Genomic DNA, 21,006 nt, shown 5'->3' with positions numbered 1-21,006 from the left:
AGTCATAGCCAAGGGTAACAGGAAAGAAGCATCCTAGCCCTTGGCACACAGATCTCTGAACTTTTCCCTTCTGGCCCAATTTGCAAGGTGTCAGGATGTCTCATTCTGGCTTTCTTCTGCCTAGTCCAGAAACAAAGCCAAAGCTTTGTTTTTCTTCTCAGCTAAAGCTAAGCAACAGCCCTCAATTTAAAATCTCTTGCAATAAGTACAGATTAATGTGCAGTTCCTCCTTGCTGCCCTGCACTGGGCCCTGGTTTATTGAACTTGTTTCCTGTTTGGGAAGGGATGGAGAGGTAGAAAAAGCAACCATACGTATGACTCCTCTTTGTATCCTTGCTCTAATGAGTTCTCAGGTACACCCTCCCCAAACTACATAAGAGAAGGTTATAGAATCATAGAAATGTAGGGCTGGGGACTTTGTTCTCGGATATTTGTTGGTGCTGAACTGAAGAAAAAAGGATCCTGATGCATATGCTGGGGGACTGTCTAACAGTCAGGCAACTGTGGAAAGAGACAGACACAATAATTAAAATAACGCTTGGCTTCAGCAATCAAACCTCGGCTGAAAACTATATCATAGCTTACATATGTACTACACTGATTCTTGAGGGCCGCAAAGAGTGTCAAGCCCATGATTTTACAAAAATGGAAGAGTAGGCTTATTCCCAGACTAAAGCAGTGGTATTCAGATCTGTCTGAATTGTAGCAAATGAAGACTAACTCATCCATGCAGAGGGCAAGTAAACAAATGTGAAGAAATTTGGACAATGTTTCTTTATTCAAATGTATCAAGATTGCTGAGATGTCAGCCATTGTTTGCACTATCTCCACTTTTCCCCTCTTGTGCCCCCGCTTTCCCTTTTTACTTATATGTGAATGCTTGTGTGTGTTTTACCCCCATTATAACATGTTCTGGCTGTGTATTAGTCTGATTTTGTAATATATGTTCTTGAAGCTTCGACACTGTATAATTGCACTGGGTAGCTTGTGAAATGTGTGGTATTTGGTAACATACAAGCAGTAAGTCATTTAACATTGTAGTTTTTATTTCTTTATTAAACTTTTAAAAAAAGTAATCCCAAAAGAAAGAAATAGAGGGCTGGAAGAGACCTCAAGAGGTCATCTAAATCAGGTCCCTACACTGAAGCAGAACCAAGTATTCTGCAAAAGTCTGCATTGTGCAGTGGTGCAGAATTCCTCCAGGAGTAAATCTACTAGTCTTAATTCATTGCTAGTAATTTAACAGTCTTTATCAGAGACATTGATGAATATACATAAAGTACCTTAATTCAGGTCAACCTATTAGTCCCACCTCAAACCAATAGCCTCTTCCCACTATCAGCTCCCAGACCCTGAAGAGTCTACTCATTTTTGTAACACATCTTTCTTTAGTCCAAATTTATTCATGTGTTTATATTTCCGTTATCTTAATAGCTTTCTATATGTTATCTAGTTGGTCTTCTTTGACCCAATTACCATGTATATGTGCTGTATTGATGTCATTTTCATTTTTTTGCTACTGTACTTCTTCATTTCTTCTTTCAGCTGAGTTTGGTCTTGCAAGAAAGAACTGCAAGTGTCTGATTTAGTCTATACACAGATCATCATTCAGTTTCTCTGCCATAATTCCTTTGATTACATAAAAAAAAGCAACTGATATTTTAAATGTATTCCTTCCCTTATATTCTTCTTGAAAAAACAACAAACAGGCAAAGTGAGCAGGCAATAAACCTTGCCATAATTATATTCTACAACAGGGGTTGGGGAAGCTTCGGCACATGACCCATCAGGGTAATCCGCTGGCAGCCCACAAGACATCTTGTTTACATTGACCGTCCACAGGCACGGCCCCCCACAGCTCCCAGTGGCCATGGTTTACCACTTGCGGACAATGGGAGCTGTGGGAAGCTGCAGGCCGCAGGGATGTGCTGGCCACCACTTCCACAGCTCCCATTGGCCAGGAACGGCGAACTGTGGCCACTGGGAGCTGTGGAGGGCCATATCTGCGAACGGCTAATGTAAACAAGATGTCTTGTGGGCTGCCAGCAGATTACCCTGATGTGCCACATGCCAAAGGTTGCTAACTCCTGTTCTACAATTTAATAATGTCAAAGACACTAATTCAACATTCAATAATGTCTCATAGGCCAGTCAAGACAAGTACAACAAGGACTGCCACAAGGTAGTACTTCCACAGTCCATAAGCACTACACAAAACTCCCAACACCTCCACTCCTCCATGGGTTAACAGCTGGATGTAAAGCAGCATAAATTTCAGGCCTAAGACACAAAATAAGAGCAACAGGCATCTGATAATATTCACCCACAGGGTGGGCTGATTTAAATCACCAAGAGGAAAGCTGGGATTTAAATAATCAACTTTATTCGACCTTTCCTATTTGTACTTCAGTTATTTTTCTAAAGAAAGGTACAGTCTCATGCGTTAATATAATCATTAAAACCATTAAAAACATGCTCATTTACACCTAATTATAACCAGTGCAACAGTAACTCTTCTATGATATCACACAACTGTGTGACAGTGGCCCCCAATGGTGCTCTCCCCACACCAAATTGGCTCACTATGGGCCAGTTGTACTTGGGGGTGGCCAGTTTTCAGAGAGCAATTGTGACTTCCTTGTCCACATGCTGCTCTGCTGCCACTGTAGCTCCAGGATTAGCACAGCACATCTCCAAAAAGGTTGCCTTCCTCATATTTTAAAATTCTCTCACCACTGCTGGTTATCAATATGTTCCGGTGAGCTCAGAATCTGCACTGTATGCTGTGAAGCTGCTCCAGCAACCAGTCCTCTCCTACTATCAGTTCCTCCCTGTCTCTCTTCCTCCTCATCTACGACCCAGTTCTACCATCACTAAAGACACTCCTGCTGCTGCTACATCTATTCAGTGGTGCGGCAGGTGAAGTCTCCAGCTGCTATGTCTGTTCAGTGATAGAGCAGGCGAAATCTCCAATCAAGTTCTGACATCTGAGTGCTAAAATACAGCCCAAGCAGCCTGTGCGTATCAAAGGTTGCCAGCATAGTGGTGAGACAGCAATTCAAAAGTGGCACTAGACCACCCATAAAGGCAATATGAGGCAAAGACAGATGAATCATGGGATTTAAAACAATTTTAACTAGCTTGGCTTCCGCTATGCATCCCACAATGCAGTGACAAAACTTCCAGAATGCAGAATGTTCAGCAGTGAAGCATACCCTCTGAGAACACCACGCAGCAAGTTGTCCATGTGCACCCAGTGATGTACATTGAGAGGCACACCATCCCTTGTTCATGCTATTATTGCAGCTTGGATAATGCATGTAACCTGAAGTGCAGCAAAAAGCTGCTGATTCATTCTCATTTTCTCACTCACTCACACACAGACAAGCCCTTAGAAAATTTTGAATGGTACACAGCAATAGCATAATAAAATAAAAAGCAGGTGATAAAAATTGATGTTTCTGCCCATATTCCAGTGGCATGCTTTAAATGTCTCCCCTGTCTAAAAACCACTCACACATACTTCTGCATAAAAGATATTTCACAGCAATTTTACAAAATGGATTAATTCATGTTAGCAGTCATAAGCAAACCTACTGCAACCAAGTGTTTTCCCTCTAAGATACGTTTTACTGTCAGTTTACCAACATCAGGGAGAATAAAAGGCCATTTTAAAAATTAAATAGTATTCTGGCAATATCTTTTTGAAGGGATATATGTATGCACCCTTACATATTAAGCATATCTTACAAACATATCCTGAAAAACTAGCAACCTTCTCAAATAGGGCCTACAAAAGTCTCAGAATCGAAGTTATTTTGTATAACCTAAAATATGTCCAGAAATCATGATGCTCCCCTACTAAACAGATGTTAGGGGCTAGATGACCTTCCATGTTCCTGAAAGTCACTTTCCAGAAGTATTTGATTTAGAGCAGATAGACTAAAAACACTGGTGTAAACACTATTGCAGGCCTTGGGGAAATTTTAGCCTTTTTTTCAGTCTTTTTTGATTAAGAGGCATATTTGTACAGTATACCTCACATTTAGGGAAGCATATTATATTTAGGATCAATCATGAAAATGTTGCTTTAAACAAAAGAAAAGTAAGTCTTCGAAGATGGATAGTCCTATTGTATAATACTGCTGTGTGCTATTACACAGCTACCACTTTCTGCCTTAAATATGGTGGCTTTCCAATAGTGAGTTAGGCAATTTGTGTATAAAACAGTTCACTTGTAAGTTGAGTAACTTTATAAGTGCTTTAGGAGTGAAGCGTAAATTATTCTATGTAAAACTATTCTCTTTTATTCTCACTTCTCTCTCCTCATTCCCTACTCAAATGGAAATATCAGAAGTGTAAGTGGGTCTCTTGTGTACAAAACTCATTCCTGCCTAGGAGTTTGTGACGCATTCCATAGGATCTTATGAAAATATGCTAATGAGTGTAAATATAATGTAACTGGAATATGCTTCATACAAAAGGTCTCTTGTACGGTATCATTACAAAGCTTATACTCTACTGACTGGGGTCATCCTATTTGTATAAATGTACTATTCTTGTATCTGAAACTAGAAATATGAAATGGTGGTTTGGAACCTTGATGGCTCTGTTTACTTGCAAACATTCCTGTGAATCAGGCCACGCAGAATGAAGGCTTGGGGTCTCACAGGACATGTGACCATGTCACCTGGTACTGGAATCCATCTTAAACCTGGTGCTTTTCCATTTAGAAAGAGGGTGGGGACCCAGAGAGACAAAGATTCCTGCCTTTTGCCAAAGCTATATAAGGGGGTGGAACGGAACAAGGGACTGCAGTCATGAGAAATCACCTAGCTACCACCTGAACTGGAACGAGGACTTATTTTACTTAGTAACTTACTTTGTTCTGTCTGTTATTAGGTGGAACCACTTAAATCCTACTTTTTATATTTAATAAAATCACATTTTGCTTATTCATTAACCCATAGAGTAGTAATTAATACCTGGGGGAGCAAACAGCTGTGCATATCTCTCTATCAGTGTCATAGACAATTTATCCTGTATAAGCTTTATATAGAGTAAAATTGATTCATTTGGGGTTTGGATCCCACTGGGAACTGAGTAGCTGGGTGTTAGAGGCAGGAGCACTTCTTAAGCTGTTTTCAGTTAAGTCTGCTGCTTTTGAGGGACATGGTTCACAACTGGGTCTGTGTTTGCAGCAGGCTAGTATGCCTGGCTCAAGAAGACCGGGTACTGAAGTCCCAAGATGGCAGGGAAAACAGGCTCAGAGGTAGTCTCAGCATATCAAGTGACAGTCCCAAGGGGGTCTCTGTGATCCAGCCTGTCACAGAGTTCATCTCTATTTTTTCACAGTGTTACATAATAGCAAGCCACAAAAGCCCTGAAACACCTGTACTCAACAAGAGTTCACCATATATCATCCAAACTTCCTCGGAGGCTTGTTTAATCCCAGACTTCTCACTTTAGGAGTTCATATCCATCCTACTACCGACCTAATCTCAGAGAGCTGCCCAGCTGTTTATAGCTCTAACTGTTTATAGTGAGAGCTACCTGGTGTAGGTACTCAGGCGGCAGAGTAAAATATCTTTGCACCTCCATAAAGTGTCCTAAAGCCAGGATCCCATTTTGCACAATAGCATAAAAATTAAATTGCTGCAGTTTCTGAAAACTCTTAAAATATTTGAAAGCCATACTTACAAGGCTATGGCTCAATTTTAATGAAAATAAGGCATTCAGATAATACATGACATCATTATCCTTCCACAAAGGACAGGTTCACTGCCAAGTGTGTCTCATGTTACTTTAGGTCAGTAATTCAAAAGTTTCACTCTGGCAAAAGAGCTGGTTTTCCCATGGAGACAAGGTTAATGCCAAATAAAGGATTTGCTGCTTGAAAATTAGGAAAACTGATGCCTACAAGCTGATCATTATCTAGAAAGGTAACCTGAACTAATTATATCAGTTATCTAAATTCAGAACAATACATTGCCTTTCACCACCTCAAAGCATCAACAAATGATGTGAAATAGTCTACAGGCTATACAAGGCAAGAAAAAATTGCCCTATCATAAGCCATCTCCACGTAAGAGAGAAGACTTTGCTACGCTCCAGATCACATAAGTATTACTTTGGCTTTTTTTAAATGACACAAAGAAAGAAGACCAGCATTGGATTTCACCTAAAGAAGCCACTATTTACCACTAGGAAATATCTTTTCTTAGCAGTCAAATATGTATTATAATATAATAGTTTAATCTTTTAACAATTATGTTTCAAATGAGCAGATTTCACTGCATTTCCTCTTACAAAGCAACCTGTCTCAAATCAGTGAGATTCTATACAAATCATTAAAATAAAAAGGTTTTCAAAGAAATTCTGTATTCAGGTTCCTTCATTTATATTCGGCTTCAGGCTTATTTAATATGCTTCCAAGTAGATAAAAGCAGTATAAATTTTATTTTCATGGTGGGTGGCCAACAGGTTAAACATCAAATTATCTGCATGGGAAAACCCCAAAGTAGACAAAACTGTTTTGATGCTTAGCAAAGTTCTATTTCTAGTAGAGAGTGCTTAGAAGTAGTACAGCCAACACTCCTGTTTAACTGATCTGTCTTAAAATATGTGACAAGGATATTACGTGAAAATATTTACAAGCATTGCAGATGGAATGTATTTAAAATATTGTGTAGAATGGACTGGTTTGAATAAGACTTTACAGGGAATCCTTACAATAAAGCTTTAACTATAACATAACTACAGTATTCCAAAATAGTAACATTAGCACTAAAATTTTACATTAAACTTTTGATGTTAACGATTCTGTTTTTATTTTCAGCTATCTCGATGTATAAGTTACCAATAGTCCCTCATTAATATTGATTATAAAAAAAGGTTTAGCACTATATAGATATTTAGGAGCAGAATGGTTGGAATCTGGAATTCCCCAAATGCCAGCGTTCTCAAAATGTATCTTTATTATGCTTCCAGAAGTGTTTTACATTACCTGTTTAAGAGAAGTTATTTGTATACTGTATATATTATACAATTTAGTACAAAGCTACAATAATACAATATTAAGACTACACATTTAAAACACTAGACACACATACAAGAGCTAAGTTTTCTATTGTTAAATTGCCCACATTGCACATACTATATACATACACGCTGAAGTATGCATTAATAGCCTTCTTAGTAATCAAAGATCTTTGTGTGTGCTATAGAGGCAAGTTAATGTTATGAAAACTCTAATTTTTTGCATTTACTGACATTCCTTACAGAACTAGACAGTCCTCATTGCTTTCAAGTAAAAGGCCTCATAGAACTGTTACTTACCATACAGGTTCTTCGAGATGTTGTAGTCAGTATGGTTCCCACTATAGATGCACACAGCCTTGTGCTGAGACCAGGGGATTTTTGTTTTGTTTTTAAAAACTAGTATCCAGCTGTGCTGTGCATGCAGCCATTCTGACAGCCCTCAGCGGCAGGATGTTTACATGTAATTTCAGGTTGTCTTGAGACTACATGCCTTGTATTTGTAGATGGTTCAGGTGGGCAGCTCAGCCTGTCCCATGTGTTGTCTATATAAAAGCCATCATCATGAAGAGGACCAAGAATGACACAATTCCCCTAGCCCATATATTTACTGGGCCTACCCACCAATCAAGTTCTCAAAGGACTTGTGGTAGAACCATGATCCTGCTAGTCACATGATGTCTGGATGGGAAATATGAATACCTCAGTCACAATTGTAAAGGCCACAGATGAAGTCTGGTGGCAGTCACGTGTGTGCACCCTGACAGGTGGCCTAAGAGTTCTACATATGTACACCCTCATCTTCATATGACACTGACTAAGAAATCTGAAACCTGTCCTCTGGCACATAGGTCCTAGCTGATCTGGAGTCACAGCTCTTATGAGTAGTCTGAGAGAGAATTTCTCAGTTCACAAGGAATCTTAGCTGAGAGAACAGGGAAAGGATATATTCCAAGGCTGACGGTCTCCAGGATCAGGTCAGAACAGATCAGCCAGTTAGCCAGGTACAAGCAGATGCGGATTCCCTGTCTTCTTAAAGTGTTTTGCAGCTACTGCCAGGCAGCTTTGGTGCTGTGGATGCTCTGAAGGGAAGAAACATTATTGGTAACAATTAGGCCCCACTGTTAGTCTTAGGTACTTCCTATGGCCAGGTGGATTGAAATGTGGAAGTATGTATCCTGTAAGTCAAGAGCCACAAGCCAGTCTTAAGAGGGAGAGATTGAATGACAGAGGCAAATGTTACTATCTCAGTTCAGGATGGTATATATGTTGAGTTTCTCAGGTCGAGTACTGGACAAAGACCCCTTTCTTTTATAGAAAGAGGAAATACTAGGGAAAAGCCTCTTCCCTTGAACTATTTTGGGACTGCTCTATGACTCCTGGATGAAGCAATGAAGTCACTTCTGATTTTGGTCGGCCTCTCATAAGATAGGTCCCTGAAGAGGGAAGGGGTGAAAAGTAGAATTAAATATATACCCACCTCTAACACCTATCTGATTCACATCATGGCAGACCATGCTCACTGGGATGGGATGAGGCAGTTTCCAAAATTGTACTCTCTAAATTAGGTTTGATGTGGCTCTCAACTGTCTCATCAATCTGCTCGTGTGTAAGACTACAATTCCGTCATGGAGCTCAGAGATTCCGTGACTTTCTGACCCGCCCAAACAGCTGACCAGTGGCCAGCCCTAACAGCAGCTGGGGTTAGGTCATCCCCTCTGGGGCTGGAGAAGCCATAGTCAGCCCTGCCGCAGAAGCAGCAACAGGCTGGAGAGCCACCCAGGTTATTTTAGTAAAAGTCAGGGACAGGTCGCAGGCTTCTATGAATTTTGCTTATTGCTCATAACCTGTCCCTGACTTCTACTAAAAATACTGGTGATAGAATCTTAACCTTATGCATGTGTCATAGGAGCAGGGTGTTTTGCTGAGGAAGAGGAAGGCTGGTGCCCCTGTTGTGTCTTGGATGCTTCTTGACATGATTGTCTGCGTTGGCAGGGCATGTGCGTTGTTTCAGCTGGGGCTGAGGACTGTCTGGCTTCTGGTACAGAGCAGGGGTGTATGAAGGGTAACGTTGAGTCTTTCATGAAGCACAGAACATTGTCTGTTCACTTAACTACCTCTGAGCCCTCAGTTATGGCCTGCAACTCCTTGAGCTAGAGCCATGATGCTCTGCACATGGGTCACACAGTTGCCAGACTTGGCTGGTGCCAGCAGAGTCTGCTATCTTAAGAAGTGCTCCTTAACCCCAGCCCCTGACATTGTGCAGGGCTTGGTGACTTCTGTCCATAGACTTTGCAGTATCTTTTTTAAATGGAAAATAGTGAGCTTCTTCTTGAGCTTCTCTCTCTACACTTGGAGCAGTCTGTCCAGGTATTCACTTTATATTGGAGGTGCTGGTGTCAGCTTCAGTGTTGAGGTCCTCTTTGGTGCATAGCCTGTCAGGTTTGTACCAGGGCCGATATTAGTGCCAGATCTTTCCTTGGTGCCATCTTCTCCATGCTAGTCTTAGGTGTTGCCTGTCTGCTCAAGAGGATGTGGAGGATACTTGAGCTAGTTTCCTCCATGTCTGATGAGACCTTCTTCTTGACTAATCCATGAGTTTTTGGCCTCGCTTTTGCAACTTGTTTAGCAACGACAGGCAAGCACACTGAGCTTCTGCTTGGAATATATGATTTCCCTAAGCATAGAGACACCTACTTGGTCCATCTGAAAAGGAATTAGTTCAGTGCAGGATGAACAGGCTTGAAGCATGCAGGTTTTCAATGTCACAATGTTAAAGAGCCCTGTACAGAGACAGGATGTACAGAGAGGTCTACACAGTACAGTGTGGGCCATATGGTTCAGATTAGTTTCCCAGTAGTCAAATACTGTAGATTAGAAGTACTTCAAAGAAGTTTAGCCTGAACTAAGAATTAACAGGTTAGACATTCAGTTGGTACCATCTTGCTTGCCACAAGCAGCAAAAGGAAACTAAGGGAGGGGTCACAGGCACAATGCTCTTTATGCCCTCACACAGGAGCACAAGGAGGCATAAGTGTGGCCCCCAATGGGACACTGCTAGAAAAAACAAATCTGTCGTTGTGTGCAGAAGGTACATTGGTTTCTACAGTGGATCCACAGTGACACATACGTGAAGAATATGCAAGCTTGTACTGAAATTAAAAAGACACCAAGAATATATCTGTGTGATGCAAACTATAAATTTTTTCGCCTTCTGAAACATACGAGCAAGTTAAAAAGCCTGATAAAATTGGTTTATTGATATGAGGATTCTTTTTCTTTATAAGATTTTCCTCTGTGCATATGTAAGGTTTGATTCATATTGATTTGATGCCCTCTGTGATGTGTAGGTTTGATTCATATTTGATTGATGGGTCAGTGGCAGGGACTGAATTCAGGACTTCTGGATCTAAATGCCTGAGCCACTACTGCCTATGCTAAAGAATCACCTCTGTTAGCTCAAAGATTGTAGCCAACTTATAAGCCTGTGTGTCCAGCCATTAGAGAGAGACATACACACTAAGTAAGCATGGGTAAAGTTGTCTTAAAGAAACAACTGAAAAGCAGTTTTCTAATAAGAGACTTATGGGAATGTGAGAGTACAAATCATGTGTTAGAAGCATAAGAAAAAATCAATGGAGATACTGAATACAGTGAAGCCATCTTAACACACTGATGTTGTCGTATACACAAACTCTGAACAGGATGAATATAACTCTACAAGTTTAGTAAATATAAAACACAGCCCCCAGATGCTGAAAGAAAACAATGGTGTTGATGTTTTTAAATACCTCAGTAAAGGCATACTAGAATATTTCTATCCCTAATAATAGGGTATGTCATAGCAATAAAGATCAACTGGGTGGTTTTTACAGTTAGTTCTTGGAGTTGAATTTTTTGGGACCAACATCAGGCCTTCTCAGATGAGACACTCCAATTCTAGAAAGCACACCCTCTTGGCAAGTCAGAAAGCCAGTCTAGGGAACTTAAAACCACAATAAACAATAAGTGTTTAGAACTGAAAAGAAGAGAGTACCGGTAGTTCTTCTTCGAGTGCTTGCTCATATCCATTCCAGTTAGGTGTGCGCGGCGCTGCGTGCACGTTCGTTGGAGATTTTTTACCCTAGCAACACTCGGTGGGCCGGCAGGGCGTCCCCTGTAGTGGCGTCCGCTATGGTGCCGGATATATACCCCTGCCGGCCCCTCCGGAGGGCTCCTCAGTTCCTTCTTACCACACGTGTCGGTCGTTGGAACAGTGGAGCGCAGCTTCCCTGACCTCCACCTCCCTAGCGATTCGCTCGTTCTCTTCTAATTGTGTATATAGTTCGATTTCTTCAAGTATAGTTAGTGTTAGTTATTAGTTCTGTAGTAGTAATTGTAGTTAGTTTAGAGGGATCGGGGATTAGCCCCCTTCCCCTTCCCCGGTACCAGGGCTCATGCCCGGCTCACGGGCTTCAAACTGTGCTGGCCTGCCATAGGCCGATGCCCACAGGAGACCCGCATGATTCCTGTCTTAGGTGCTTGGGTGAGACTCATCTTACAGACAAGTGCCGCATCTGTAAGGCATTCAAGCCCCGGACTAAAAAAGAGCGGGACATTCACCTAAAGCAACTACTGATGGAGGCAGCGTTGACTCCCCAGTCCTCGGCACCGTCAGCGGCACCGGGAACAAATACCTCCTCGGCACCGGAGCACACGCCAACAATGAGGCTCTCGAACATCAGCCATCATCGGCCCAAGCTCCCACCCAGCACCGTTCGCTCTCACCACGGAGCAAAAAGCACAAGCCTCCTGCGGCGGCTATATCCACGCCGCAGTCCGATGCGCTTAGCCAAGTTGGACCGCCTGGCCACCGTCAACTGCCGCGGCACCGATGTCCTCCACACCGTTGATCCAGCCTTGCAAGAGCCCATCGAGTCCGGTGATTACCAGCTCCCCGGCACACGCCACGGTTGAGCCTACCATGCCATCCACTCCAGAGACGTTCTCCGCGGTACCAGACTTGATCACCCTGACGGAGCCTGAACTGCCTCGACCCCCGGCACCGCCGGTGCGGGTCCCTCACTCTATAGGCAAGCCGGCCCTCATGAGACCTTCTTCGCCCGGTACCACGGAGCTTCGCCGGTCCCGGTCCAGGTCCCACAGGCGCTCCCAGTCCCGCCATCGATCCCAGTCCTGCGGCCACTCGCAGTCCCGGTACCGTTCCCCGTCGAGGTACGGTCGTACTCGCGGCACCGCTCGACATCCCGGTCCGCCGTCAGATACTACCGGCACCCTCCCGATCTCGACATCACTCACGGATACCCGTGCTTCTCCCGAGCCCAATCTCGGCACTGCGATTCCAGGCACTGGTCGAGCCTCCCCGCACAATGCTGGTCGCACGGTCCCGGTCCCGGCACCGTCAACGGACTCTCGGTACCGTTCTCCGGCACAGCCTAGAGACGGTTCGAGTGGATGCAGAGACCTACATCAACGGTCTCCACCCCCACCGTGGCCGTCCCGCCATCCGTCGATCTCCTCTCATGCAGAATCTGCTCATACGGGGGATTCGATACCACCAGGGTCCTCATCAATGCCTTTTTGGACACCTTGGGCCTACCACCAGAACCAAGGTGATCCGCTATACCACCGCGCTCCGCCCCTTCTGAACATCGGCACCAGAATCCACTGTGAGCAGACCTCCCCCGGCGGGTACGGAGGAATCTACAACCCAGGTACCAGACCCACAAGTCCTCAGGACATCCCCCAAGACCATGAGTCGCTCCAAGACCCACTGGTCCCCAGTTTTCATCTCTTCTTCCCCGACGAAGCGGTGCTGGACGGCTACTCTGCCGCAGGGGGGGGGACGGTGCTACAGCTGGACGCCCCCAATCGACCTCAGGTCACACCAGAACCTTTTACGTCACATCGCCCTCAACATCAGCTTACCCGTTGAGGGAAGGTCCTGAGGTGGACGACCCGGTTGTCAGCATATTGTCAGCAGAGGCTCCAACCAGGGTGGCCCTCCCCTTCATCTGCTCAATACAGGCTCGAGCGAATACCATCTGGCAATCCCCGGCATCCGTACCACCCACAAGCCAAGGGGGGTTGAACGCAAATATATGGTACCATCCAAGGGGTAGAGTACCTGTATGTACACCCTCCTCCTCGTTCATTGGTGGTACAGTCCATCAATGAACGGGAGCGCCATGGCCAGCAAGCCCCTGCGCCTAAATCAAGGGAGGCCAGGCGTCATGGATTTGCTGGGTAGGAAGATCTATTTCCGCAGGAGGCTCCACTCAGGGTGGCGAACCAGCAAGCCCTCCTGAGTCGGTACAGCTATAACACCTGGGAGGCAGTAGGGAAGTTTCTGAGCTCGTCCTGCAGGACTCCCCCAGGAATTCACAGCTCTCCTGGAGGACAGGCCTCACTGGATGCCGCCGATTCGGCAGCTAAAAAAGTCGCCTCTGGGATTGCCATGCAGCGTATATCGTGACTGCAGGCGTCAGGCCTGCCACCTGAACTCCAGTATGCCATACAGGACCTACCCTTTGATGGCCAGGGCCTCTTCTCCCAGAAGACGGACCCTCGCCTCAGAGTCTGAAGGACAATCGCGTAATTATGCGTTCGCTTGGGAATGCATACGCCGCAGATTCAAAGACGATTTTTCCGGTCGCAACCTCAGCGCCCCAACCCCCCACCCTCGACCAAGGCAGGACTTCACCAGAAGGCGAGGTTGTACCTCTCGCAGACGACAGTCTGGTCCTCAGGGAGCTAACAACTCCAGTCCTACCAAGCCACTGGCGGGACTGAAGCCAAACTTTTGAGGGTGCACCCAAGAGCACCGTACCAATTACCTCCCAGGATCCTTTTCAGTTCGCCAACCGCCTTGCCGCATTTCTCCCTGCATGGTCCCAGCTGACTTTGGACCCTTGGGTCCTCTGCACGGTGGAGTATGGCTACCATCTTCAGTTATTTCAACCCCTCCTTCCCACCCTCCCTCCTCATCCCTCTTCAGGGACCCCTCTCACGAGCAACTCCTTCTGCAGGAGGTTTTGAGACTCCTTGCCATGAGAGCTATAGAGGAGGTTCCAGAGGAGTTAAGGGGCAAGGGGTTCTATTCCAGATATTTCCTAATTCCCAAGTCAAAAGGGGGCCTCCGGCCTATCCTGGACCTGCGAGGACTGAACAAAGTCATGAGAAAGTTCAAGTTCCGCATGGTGTCCCTGGGAACCATCATCCCTTCCCTGGATCTCGGAGATTGGTATGCTGCTCTCGACATGAGGGACGCATATTTCCACATCACAATTTACCCTCCACACAGAGGGTACCTACGCTTTGTGGTGAATTGTCAACATTATCAATTTGCGGTCCTTCCCTTTGGTATCTCCTCGGCCCCTCAGGTGTTCACGAAATGTATGGCTGTAGTCGCCGCCTCCCTCCGCCATCGTCAAGTACATGTCTTCCCACACCTCGACGACTGGCTCATTCAAGGGACCTCCGAGGCTCAGGTCACCGCTCATGTGAACATCATCAAGGACCTATTCACCCGTTTAGGCCTGATTATCAGTCTGGACAAATCCATTCTGCTTGCTACGCAGAGGATAGGAATTCATAAGGGCCTTGCTGGGACTCCAATCTTGCAACAGCCCAGCTTGCCCCCACAGTGGTTTCAGGCTATAGTCTCCCATAATACAGCGACTCTACAAAATCTCCCGACAACCTCTTTCTGCACCTGTCTCACCCTCCTTGGGGCATGGCCTGCGTGCACTTTCGTTACGAAGCACGCAAGACTGCGCATGCGCCTCTTCAGACTTGGCTCGCCTCAGCCTATCGTCCTCACAGGGATGCCTAGACATGATAATACGGTTCCACCAAGTGTTCTGGGCTCCCTCAACTGGTGGCTGACGCCCTCCCTGGTGTGTGCGGTTGTCCGTTCCACCTGGCACAGCCCTCGGTGTCTCTGATGACAGATGCTTCCTCTCTCGGCTGGGGCGCACACTTAGGGCACCTTCGTACCCAGGGCCTTTGGTCCTCTCAAGAACTGGGCTTTCACATCAATGTCCGAGAGCTGAGAGCGGTCCGACTGGCGTGCCAGACCTTCCGGCAACACCTACAGGGCCGTTGTGTTGCAGTTTTCACAGACAACACAACAGCCATATATTACATAAACAAGCAAGGAGGGACACGGTCTTCCCCCCTTTGTCTAGAGGCGATGCGACTGTGGGACTTCTGTATAGCCCACTCGATAGAACTGGTAGCCTCCTTTCTCCCGGGAGTCCGGAACTCTCTCGCGGATCACCTGAGCAGGTCCTTCCTGTCCCACGAATGGTCCATCCATCCAGATGTCCTCCTTTCAGTATTCTGGAAGTGGGGCTTTCCTCAGATAGACCTTTTTGCCTCCAGGGAGAACAGGAAATGCCAGGTGTTCTGCTCCCGGCAGGGTCGCTCCCCAGGCTCCCTCTCAGACGCCTTCCTAATTCCCTGGGAAGGTCGTCTACTTTATGCCTTTCAGCCCTTTCCCCTTGTTCACAAAGTCCTGCTCAAGCTCTGCAGGGACAGGGACAGGCTAATCCTGATCGCTCCGGCGTGGCCGAGGCAGCACTGGTACACCATGCTGCTCGACCTATCTATAGCGGACCCGATACCTCTGCCACTCTGGCTGGACCTTATAACACAGGACTTCGACAGACTTCATCACCCGGACCTGCAGTCCCTCCACCTGACAGCGTGGCTGCTGTCTGGCTAAACCAATCCGAATTGCGCTGTTCCACCCCAGTGCAACAGGTCCTCCTGGGAAGCAGAAAGCCTTCCACGCGGGCGACATATCTCGCCAAGTGGAAGTGATTCTCCTATTGGTGCGCCCAATGTAACCTTAGTCCCGAAGCGTATCGGTCCCCATTATCTTGGAATACTTGTGGTACCTTAAGGAGCAAGGCCTGGCGCTCTCTTCGATAAGGGTGCATCTGGCCGCTATTTCCACCTTCCATCCTGGGGAATCTGGCAGTTCGACCTTCTCTCACCCTATAGTTTCCAGGTTCCTTAAAGGCTTGGAGCGGCTCTACCCTCCAGTTAAGCGCCCTTCCCCTACCTGGTCAGAGAGGCTGGGGCAAGTATGTTGGGAAGGAATGACCTAAGAAGGGGAACCCAAGGAGGGAAGACTGGGAAACTCATATAGGAGTACTGGTACTGGAATGAGGATCTGGAGAAGAGGGAGGAAAGACAGGAACAGGCTGGAGAGACAGGGGCAGAAGGGGGTCAAATTGTGAGGTTGTCTATGACCAGTAGAGCACACTCCCCTCCAGAACCTGGAATGGAAAACCCAAGATTCCTGAGTCTGATCATTCCTTTTCTATCAGCGAACATTGTGAAACCTAAGTATGTGTCTCAGCCCCCTCTAGTGGCTGAGATATATGCGGATGTCAATTACTATGGCGCTCAGTTTCTTGTTAATCAAGGGCAGGTTGGTAATGGATCTAAACATTCCAAGCCTGCTGATTAAACCATGTGTGTGTCAATATATCATCATGACAGAATTTTTGTTAGCTTTTTATAAAGTTTAGGCATGGGGGAACACTTTCAAAGTGAAAACAAAATATTGAATAACTGCTCATTCAGTGAGCACCATCCAGCCTACACAATGAATGAGGCAGGGATCCTAGGCAGGAGGCAGCAATGTAATCACAATGTATACACACAAGGGGAGTGAACTAAGGTTGCACAGGCAACCTTAACTCTTGAATTTCCCAACTTTTCAGTGCTTCACTTTGCAACCTTTACCATAGCTTAGTGTGTAATATATATTAATACAGGAAAAAATGTAATTATGAAGAAGTTAAGTATGTATAGCAAGCATACTTGATACAAACACCCAGAAGCAAGGAAGTGAAAGTTCTGTCACCTAGCAGCACATACCCTTTATTCTTCCACATACAGGCACAAACCTAACCATTATAAGAATTACTATATATCACAGATCACATATCACAATTTTAACTCTTCCCTCTTTTAGCCCTTCTAAACCCATGCCCCTTTAATATTTTTTCCTCTCAACACCAGTAGTTGTAGATGTTTGGTATACTACATGGGTGTCTTGGGAGAGAGTAGTTTGGTAAAGGGTGGGTAACAGAAGGGTAGTTAAATGATGTGACTGAAGGGCGGTAAGCCTCAGGTGGCAATTAGGTTATAAGCACTAAAAATGTAAAAAGCAGACAAAACGCCAAACAATTTTCTTACTTTAATTTTCCCTGTGCACCTGTCTACAAGACTGGATGCTCCTTAGGGGAGGGACTGTCGGTGTTCTATCACTAGTGTTAATAGTAAAACGCTGTTCGTGAAAATGTGCCACATTTTCTGATGTCTTATGATATAAAACCATTCTATAATCAACATTTATGTCATTATGCACTAAACATGTCACTATGCCCTAGTTCTAGATATGAACCAGGAGTTTGCGGCCCCCTGGGGGGCCACAAACAATTTTCAGGGGGTCCACCAAGCAGGGCCAGTGTTAGAGTTACTGGGGCCCAGGGCAGAAAGCTGATGCCCTACCATGCGGGGCTCAACCCCAGGGCCCTGAACCTTGCCAGCTGGGGCTGAAGTTGAAGCCTGAGCAACTTAGCTTTGCAGGGCCCACTATGGTGTGGGGCCTTGGGCACTAGCCTTGCTCGCTACTCCCTAATGCCAGCTCTGGCTTTTATATGAAAAAAAAAGTTGTTGTCACAGGTGGGTCGTGGAGTTTTTATACCACGTTTCAGGGAACTCAGAAAGAAAAAGGTTGAGAACCCCTGTGATAGGGTATCCAATATTCGAGACTTCATAATATTTTGGGAAACCCAGCTTAAATTCCCTGCTCTGCCACAAGTTTCCTGAGAGACCTGGGGCAAGTCATTTAGTCTGTACCTCAGTTCCCCACCTATTTTCTATTACTGTACAGTTAGCCAGCACATTTATCTGCAAAACATGACCAATTGTGCTAATTATATGTACAAAGCCGTATAAAATTATAATTTCTTATGCAGTTTGATATATCTTTCAATTGTCAACTGAAGACATTATTGAATTAAAAAGTTAATAGCTTTAAATACACTAATAAGCAAACAGTGCAAAGACTGTGTTTCAATCAGCTGGAGCTCCATTTGTAGCACAATACACTTTTCAAATCAAGCTGGATGGAATGAAACATCTGATTTAATAATGATAGTTCCACACTGTGAAAAAAAGTAAATGGTCCGTTTGACAGTGAATCCCAAATTGAGGAGTGGTTGTTATAGCACACTTCTTGTCATCTATTATTAAATAACTGTATTGCACAGTACAAGAGGAAAAAAAGATTGTTGACATCTTTTACACTTCTGTTTTTGTATTTTAACGTTCCAAGCACTTGTCCCATGCAGATGGACCCAATTAGGAGAAAGTGACACTGACAGCATTTGGTGTGTAGTCAAACGCACAAGACATTCAAACTGAAAGACAGAGTGGAAACTATTTCTCTCTCCAATCGTTCAGTCAGTCACTGCAGGGTTAAGTTCTCAGACAAGAAGCTCGGTTGAGCATTATAGCATCCCTTTAAGGTACAATGGACACCAGTTTTGGCCATGAAACTGTTTCCCTACATTCTGCCCGACTCGCCTACATAAATCTACACGGGGCACAATCCTAGGGGCGCGCCACACACAGGTGCCGAGCCTCTGGTCACCACGGCGTCTGGAAACCTCTGCTCATCTACCTGCTGGACACGGGCTGCCCGGTAACCTGCAGCAGGCACCGCCGTCCAGGGGCGGGGAGCAGGGAGGCACCAGACCCCGAGCCATGGCCCCAGCATCCCCCCTCCGGCCCGTTATGCGCTCCCAGCTCGGCGCTCGCACACCTACCGTCTCCTTGGCAGCCGCCGCTACGGGGATGGGCAGCAGCCCCTGGGCCGGGCTGGGCTCTCCGGCTCCTGCGGGTCGGCGCTCGGCGGCTGCTCGCGCCTCACGGGGCCGGGGGGGCTCCGGTTGCCGCCTGGCCCGGCGCTCATACAGCCGGTAGCCCAGGTAACAGGCGAGAGCCCCCCCGGCCGCCATCCCCAGCTCCCTCCGCCGGCCCGGCCCCGCCGACTCCTGCCCCGAGCCGGCCCCCAGGGACCTGGCCAGCTCCGGCCCGCCGGGCAGGGACCAGCAGTGCGGGGGGGCCGGCAGGCGCCACCGCAGCAGGCTTCGCAGAGCGGCCATGGCCGCAGCTCAGCCCGAGTGACGGGCAGCCCGAGCTGGGGGGAGACGAACTGGCAGAAAGCTCGCGAGAGGAGGGGGCAACGCGAGACTCCCTCCTTTCCACCCCCTTCCCCAGTCTCTCTTCACCCTAGGGGCGGGCCATCCCGCAGGGCCCCCCAAGAGGATATACTAGTCTATAATATTGTAACTGTTTTTTAATGGATGAGGGTCCCTGAAATTGCTTTGCCCCAGGTCACCTGAATCATCTCCGTGGCCCTGCCTCACCCTCTGCAGTCTGCAGCCCATCCCCGCCTCACCCTCATCCTCTGCCCCGTTACCTCTCCTAATCCTCTGTCCCTCCTGCCCTCCATTCCAACCTCCTTCCCCCGCACTTCCCACTCCTGCCCTCCCTGCACCATTGCTCCCTCCTATCATCTATCCCCTCCAACCCCTCCTCTGCCTCAAGCCTTACTCCATCACCTCATCCTCTCTGTCTGTGCCGCCTCCAAAGTTTAAGATTCCAAGTTAGCTGCAGATCTGATGTGCCCATGTCCAATGTAAAATTGCCCAGATTCAGACCACCCAATTTAAATAAAATAAAGTAAAGTCTTCCAGTGTCATTGGTAAAGAACCTGTTTAAAAGCTCCTGAACAGACCATTTAAACACATGTTGGTAGATGTATCAATATATGCAAAAGTTGACCTCTCATCTGAATATTGACATGTGCTCCTCACATCTTTTCTTTTCCACTCCACTTATATCAGAACTACTCATAAGTATCCAGAGAAGATTGGACCTAACAGCCACATAGCTTTAAAAAGCAATTAATTTCTCTCTTCCTTTAGAAAAAAAAATCAAAACAGAAATTCCATCCTATGAGAAATTTTGAAATTTCAGCGTTTGTTTTTGTCCTCAGGATGAAAAGTCAAAATATTAGAATATTTTGCAGAACAAAAAGTTCTTAAAGAAATTAATACAGAAATATTGATGTGTTTAGTTTCAACATTTTGGAGAGAAAAGTAACATTTTTATTTTCCTAATAAAAATGTTTGATTTTTGATTTGTCAACCTGAACTGAAATCTTTTGTTTTGATTCAGGATGACAGTAACCTCTGCATCTCCCTCTGCTGTTCATGTCCCCATTCTCCTCTATGGGTCCCGTTCTCCACCTGCATCACATCTCCCATGATGCCCTCAGCAATCAAATAAAACACTGGATCTCTGAGCAGAAAAGTCTAAAGCACAAAATAGTTGTAACAGTTATCAAATTATACTAGAAGAAATACATACAAAATAAAGGGTAGAATATGTAGTTTTAAAATCTGCATTAAAACATAAATAAATTATGCACATGAGAAACTGATTTGTGCTACTAATGTGGTGCTCAGTAGACGGTACACTTTGTACAGTACATAATGAACTGAAGTTTTTCTTGCAAAGTTGGTTATATTTTTACGTATTATGGGCCTCAATCATATCTCACTGTTTTTATATCTGTTTTATCCCACTGACCCCAGTGGGTTATTCCTGATTTAAGTAAAAGCTGAAGAAGGCTCACATTTTGTGCATACCTCTTTGTCAGCAGTAGCGCTGGTTGAAATTTTCTCATTAATCTGTTTTTCTATAGAAAATTGTATTTTTGACAAAATGAAAATTTTCATGAAAATCATCTGCTTTTCACATAAAATTTCAATTTTTCATAGAAAATGGAAAGCCTGAAAACTAAAACATGTTCATTTTGGCTGAAAACCAAAATATTTTGATTCTGAAATACCACTTCAGTGCCTCATGGAAGTT

The 21,006-nt window shown here is 45.5% G+C and overlaps 1 protein-coding gene across 5 annotated transcripts in view; it reads right to left on the bottom strand.

Annotated features, from left to right (window-relative positions):
* MICU3 (mitochondrial calcium uptake family member 3) overlaps positions 1-19,100 on the bottom strand; it is a 114,644-nt gene extending 95,544 nt beyond the window's left edge. For all 5 annotated transcript variants that reach the window (XM_030565632.1, XM_030565636.1, XM_030565634.1 and 2 more), the window contains exon 1: positions 18,891-19,100. In XM_030565632.1, coding sequence (XP_030421492.1) covers positions 18,891-19,082 — 192 coding nt within the window. In that variant the 5' untranslated portion in view covers positions 19,083-19,100. The remainder of the gene's footprint in view (positions 1-18,890) is intronic.
* Positions 19,101-21,006: the final 1,906 nt, after the last annotated feature.

This window comes from Gopherus evgoodei, chromosome 5, assembly GCF_007399415.2.
Source record: "Gopherus evgoodei ecotype Sinaloan lineage chromosome 5, rGopEvg1_v1.p, whole genome shotgun sequence".
NCBI lineage: Eukaryota > Metazoa > Chordata > Testudines > Testudinidae > Gopherus > Gopherus evgoodei.
The sequence above is the reverse complement of the archived record's forward strand: the minus strand, read 5'-3'. Positions and strand labels throughout refer to the sequence as shown.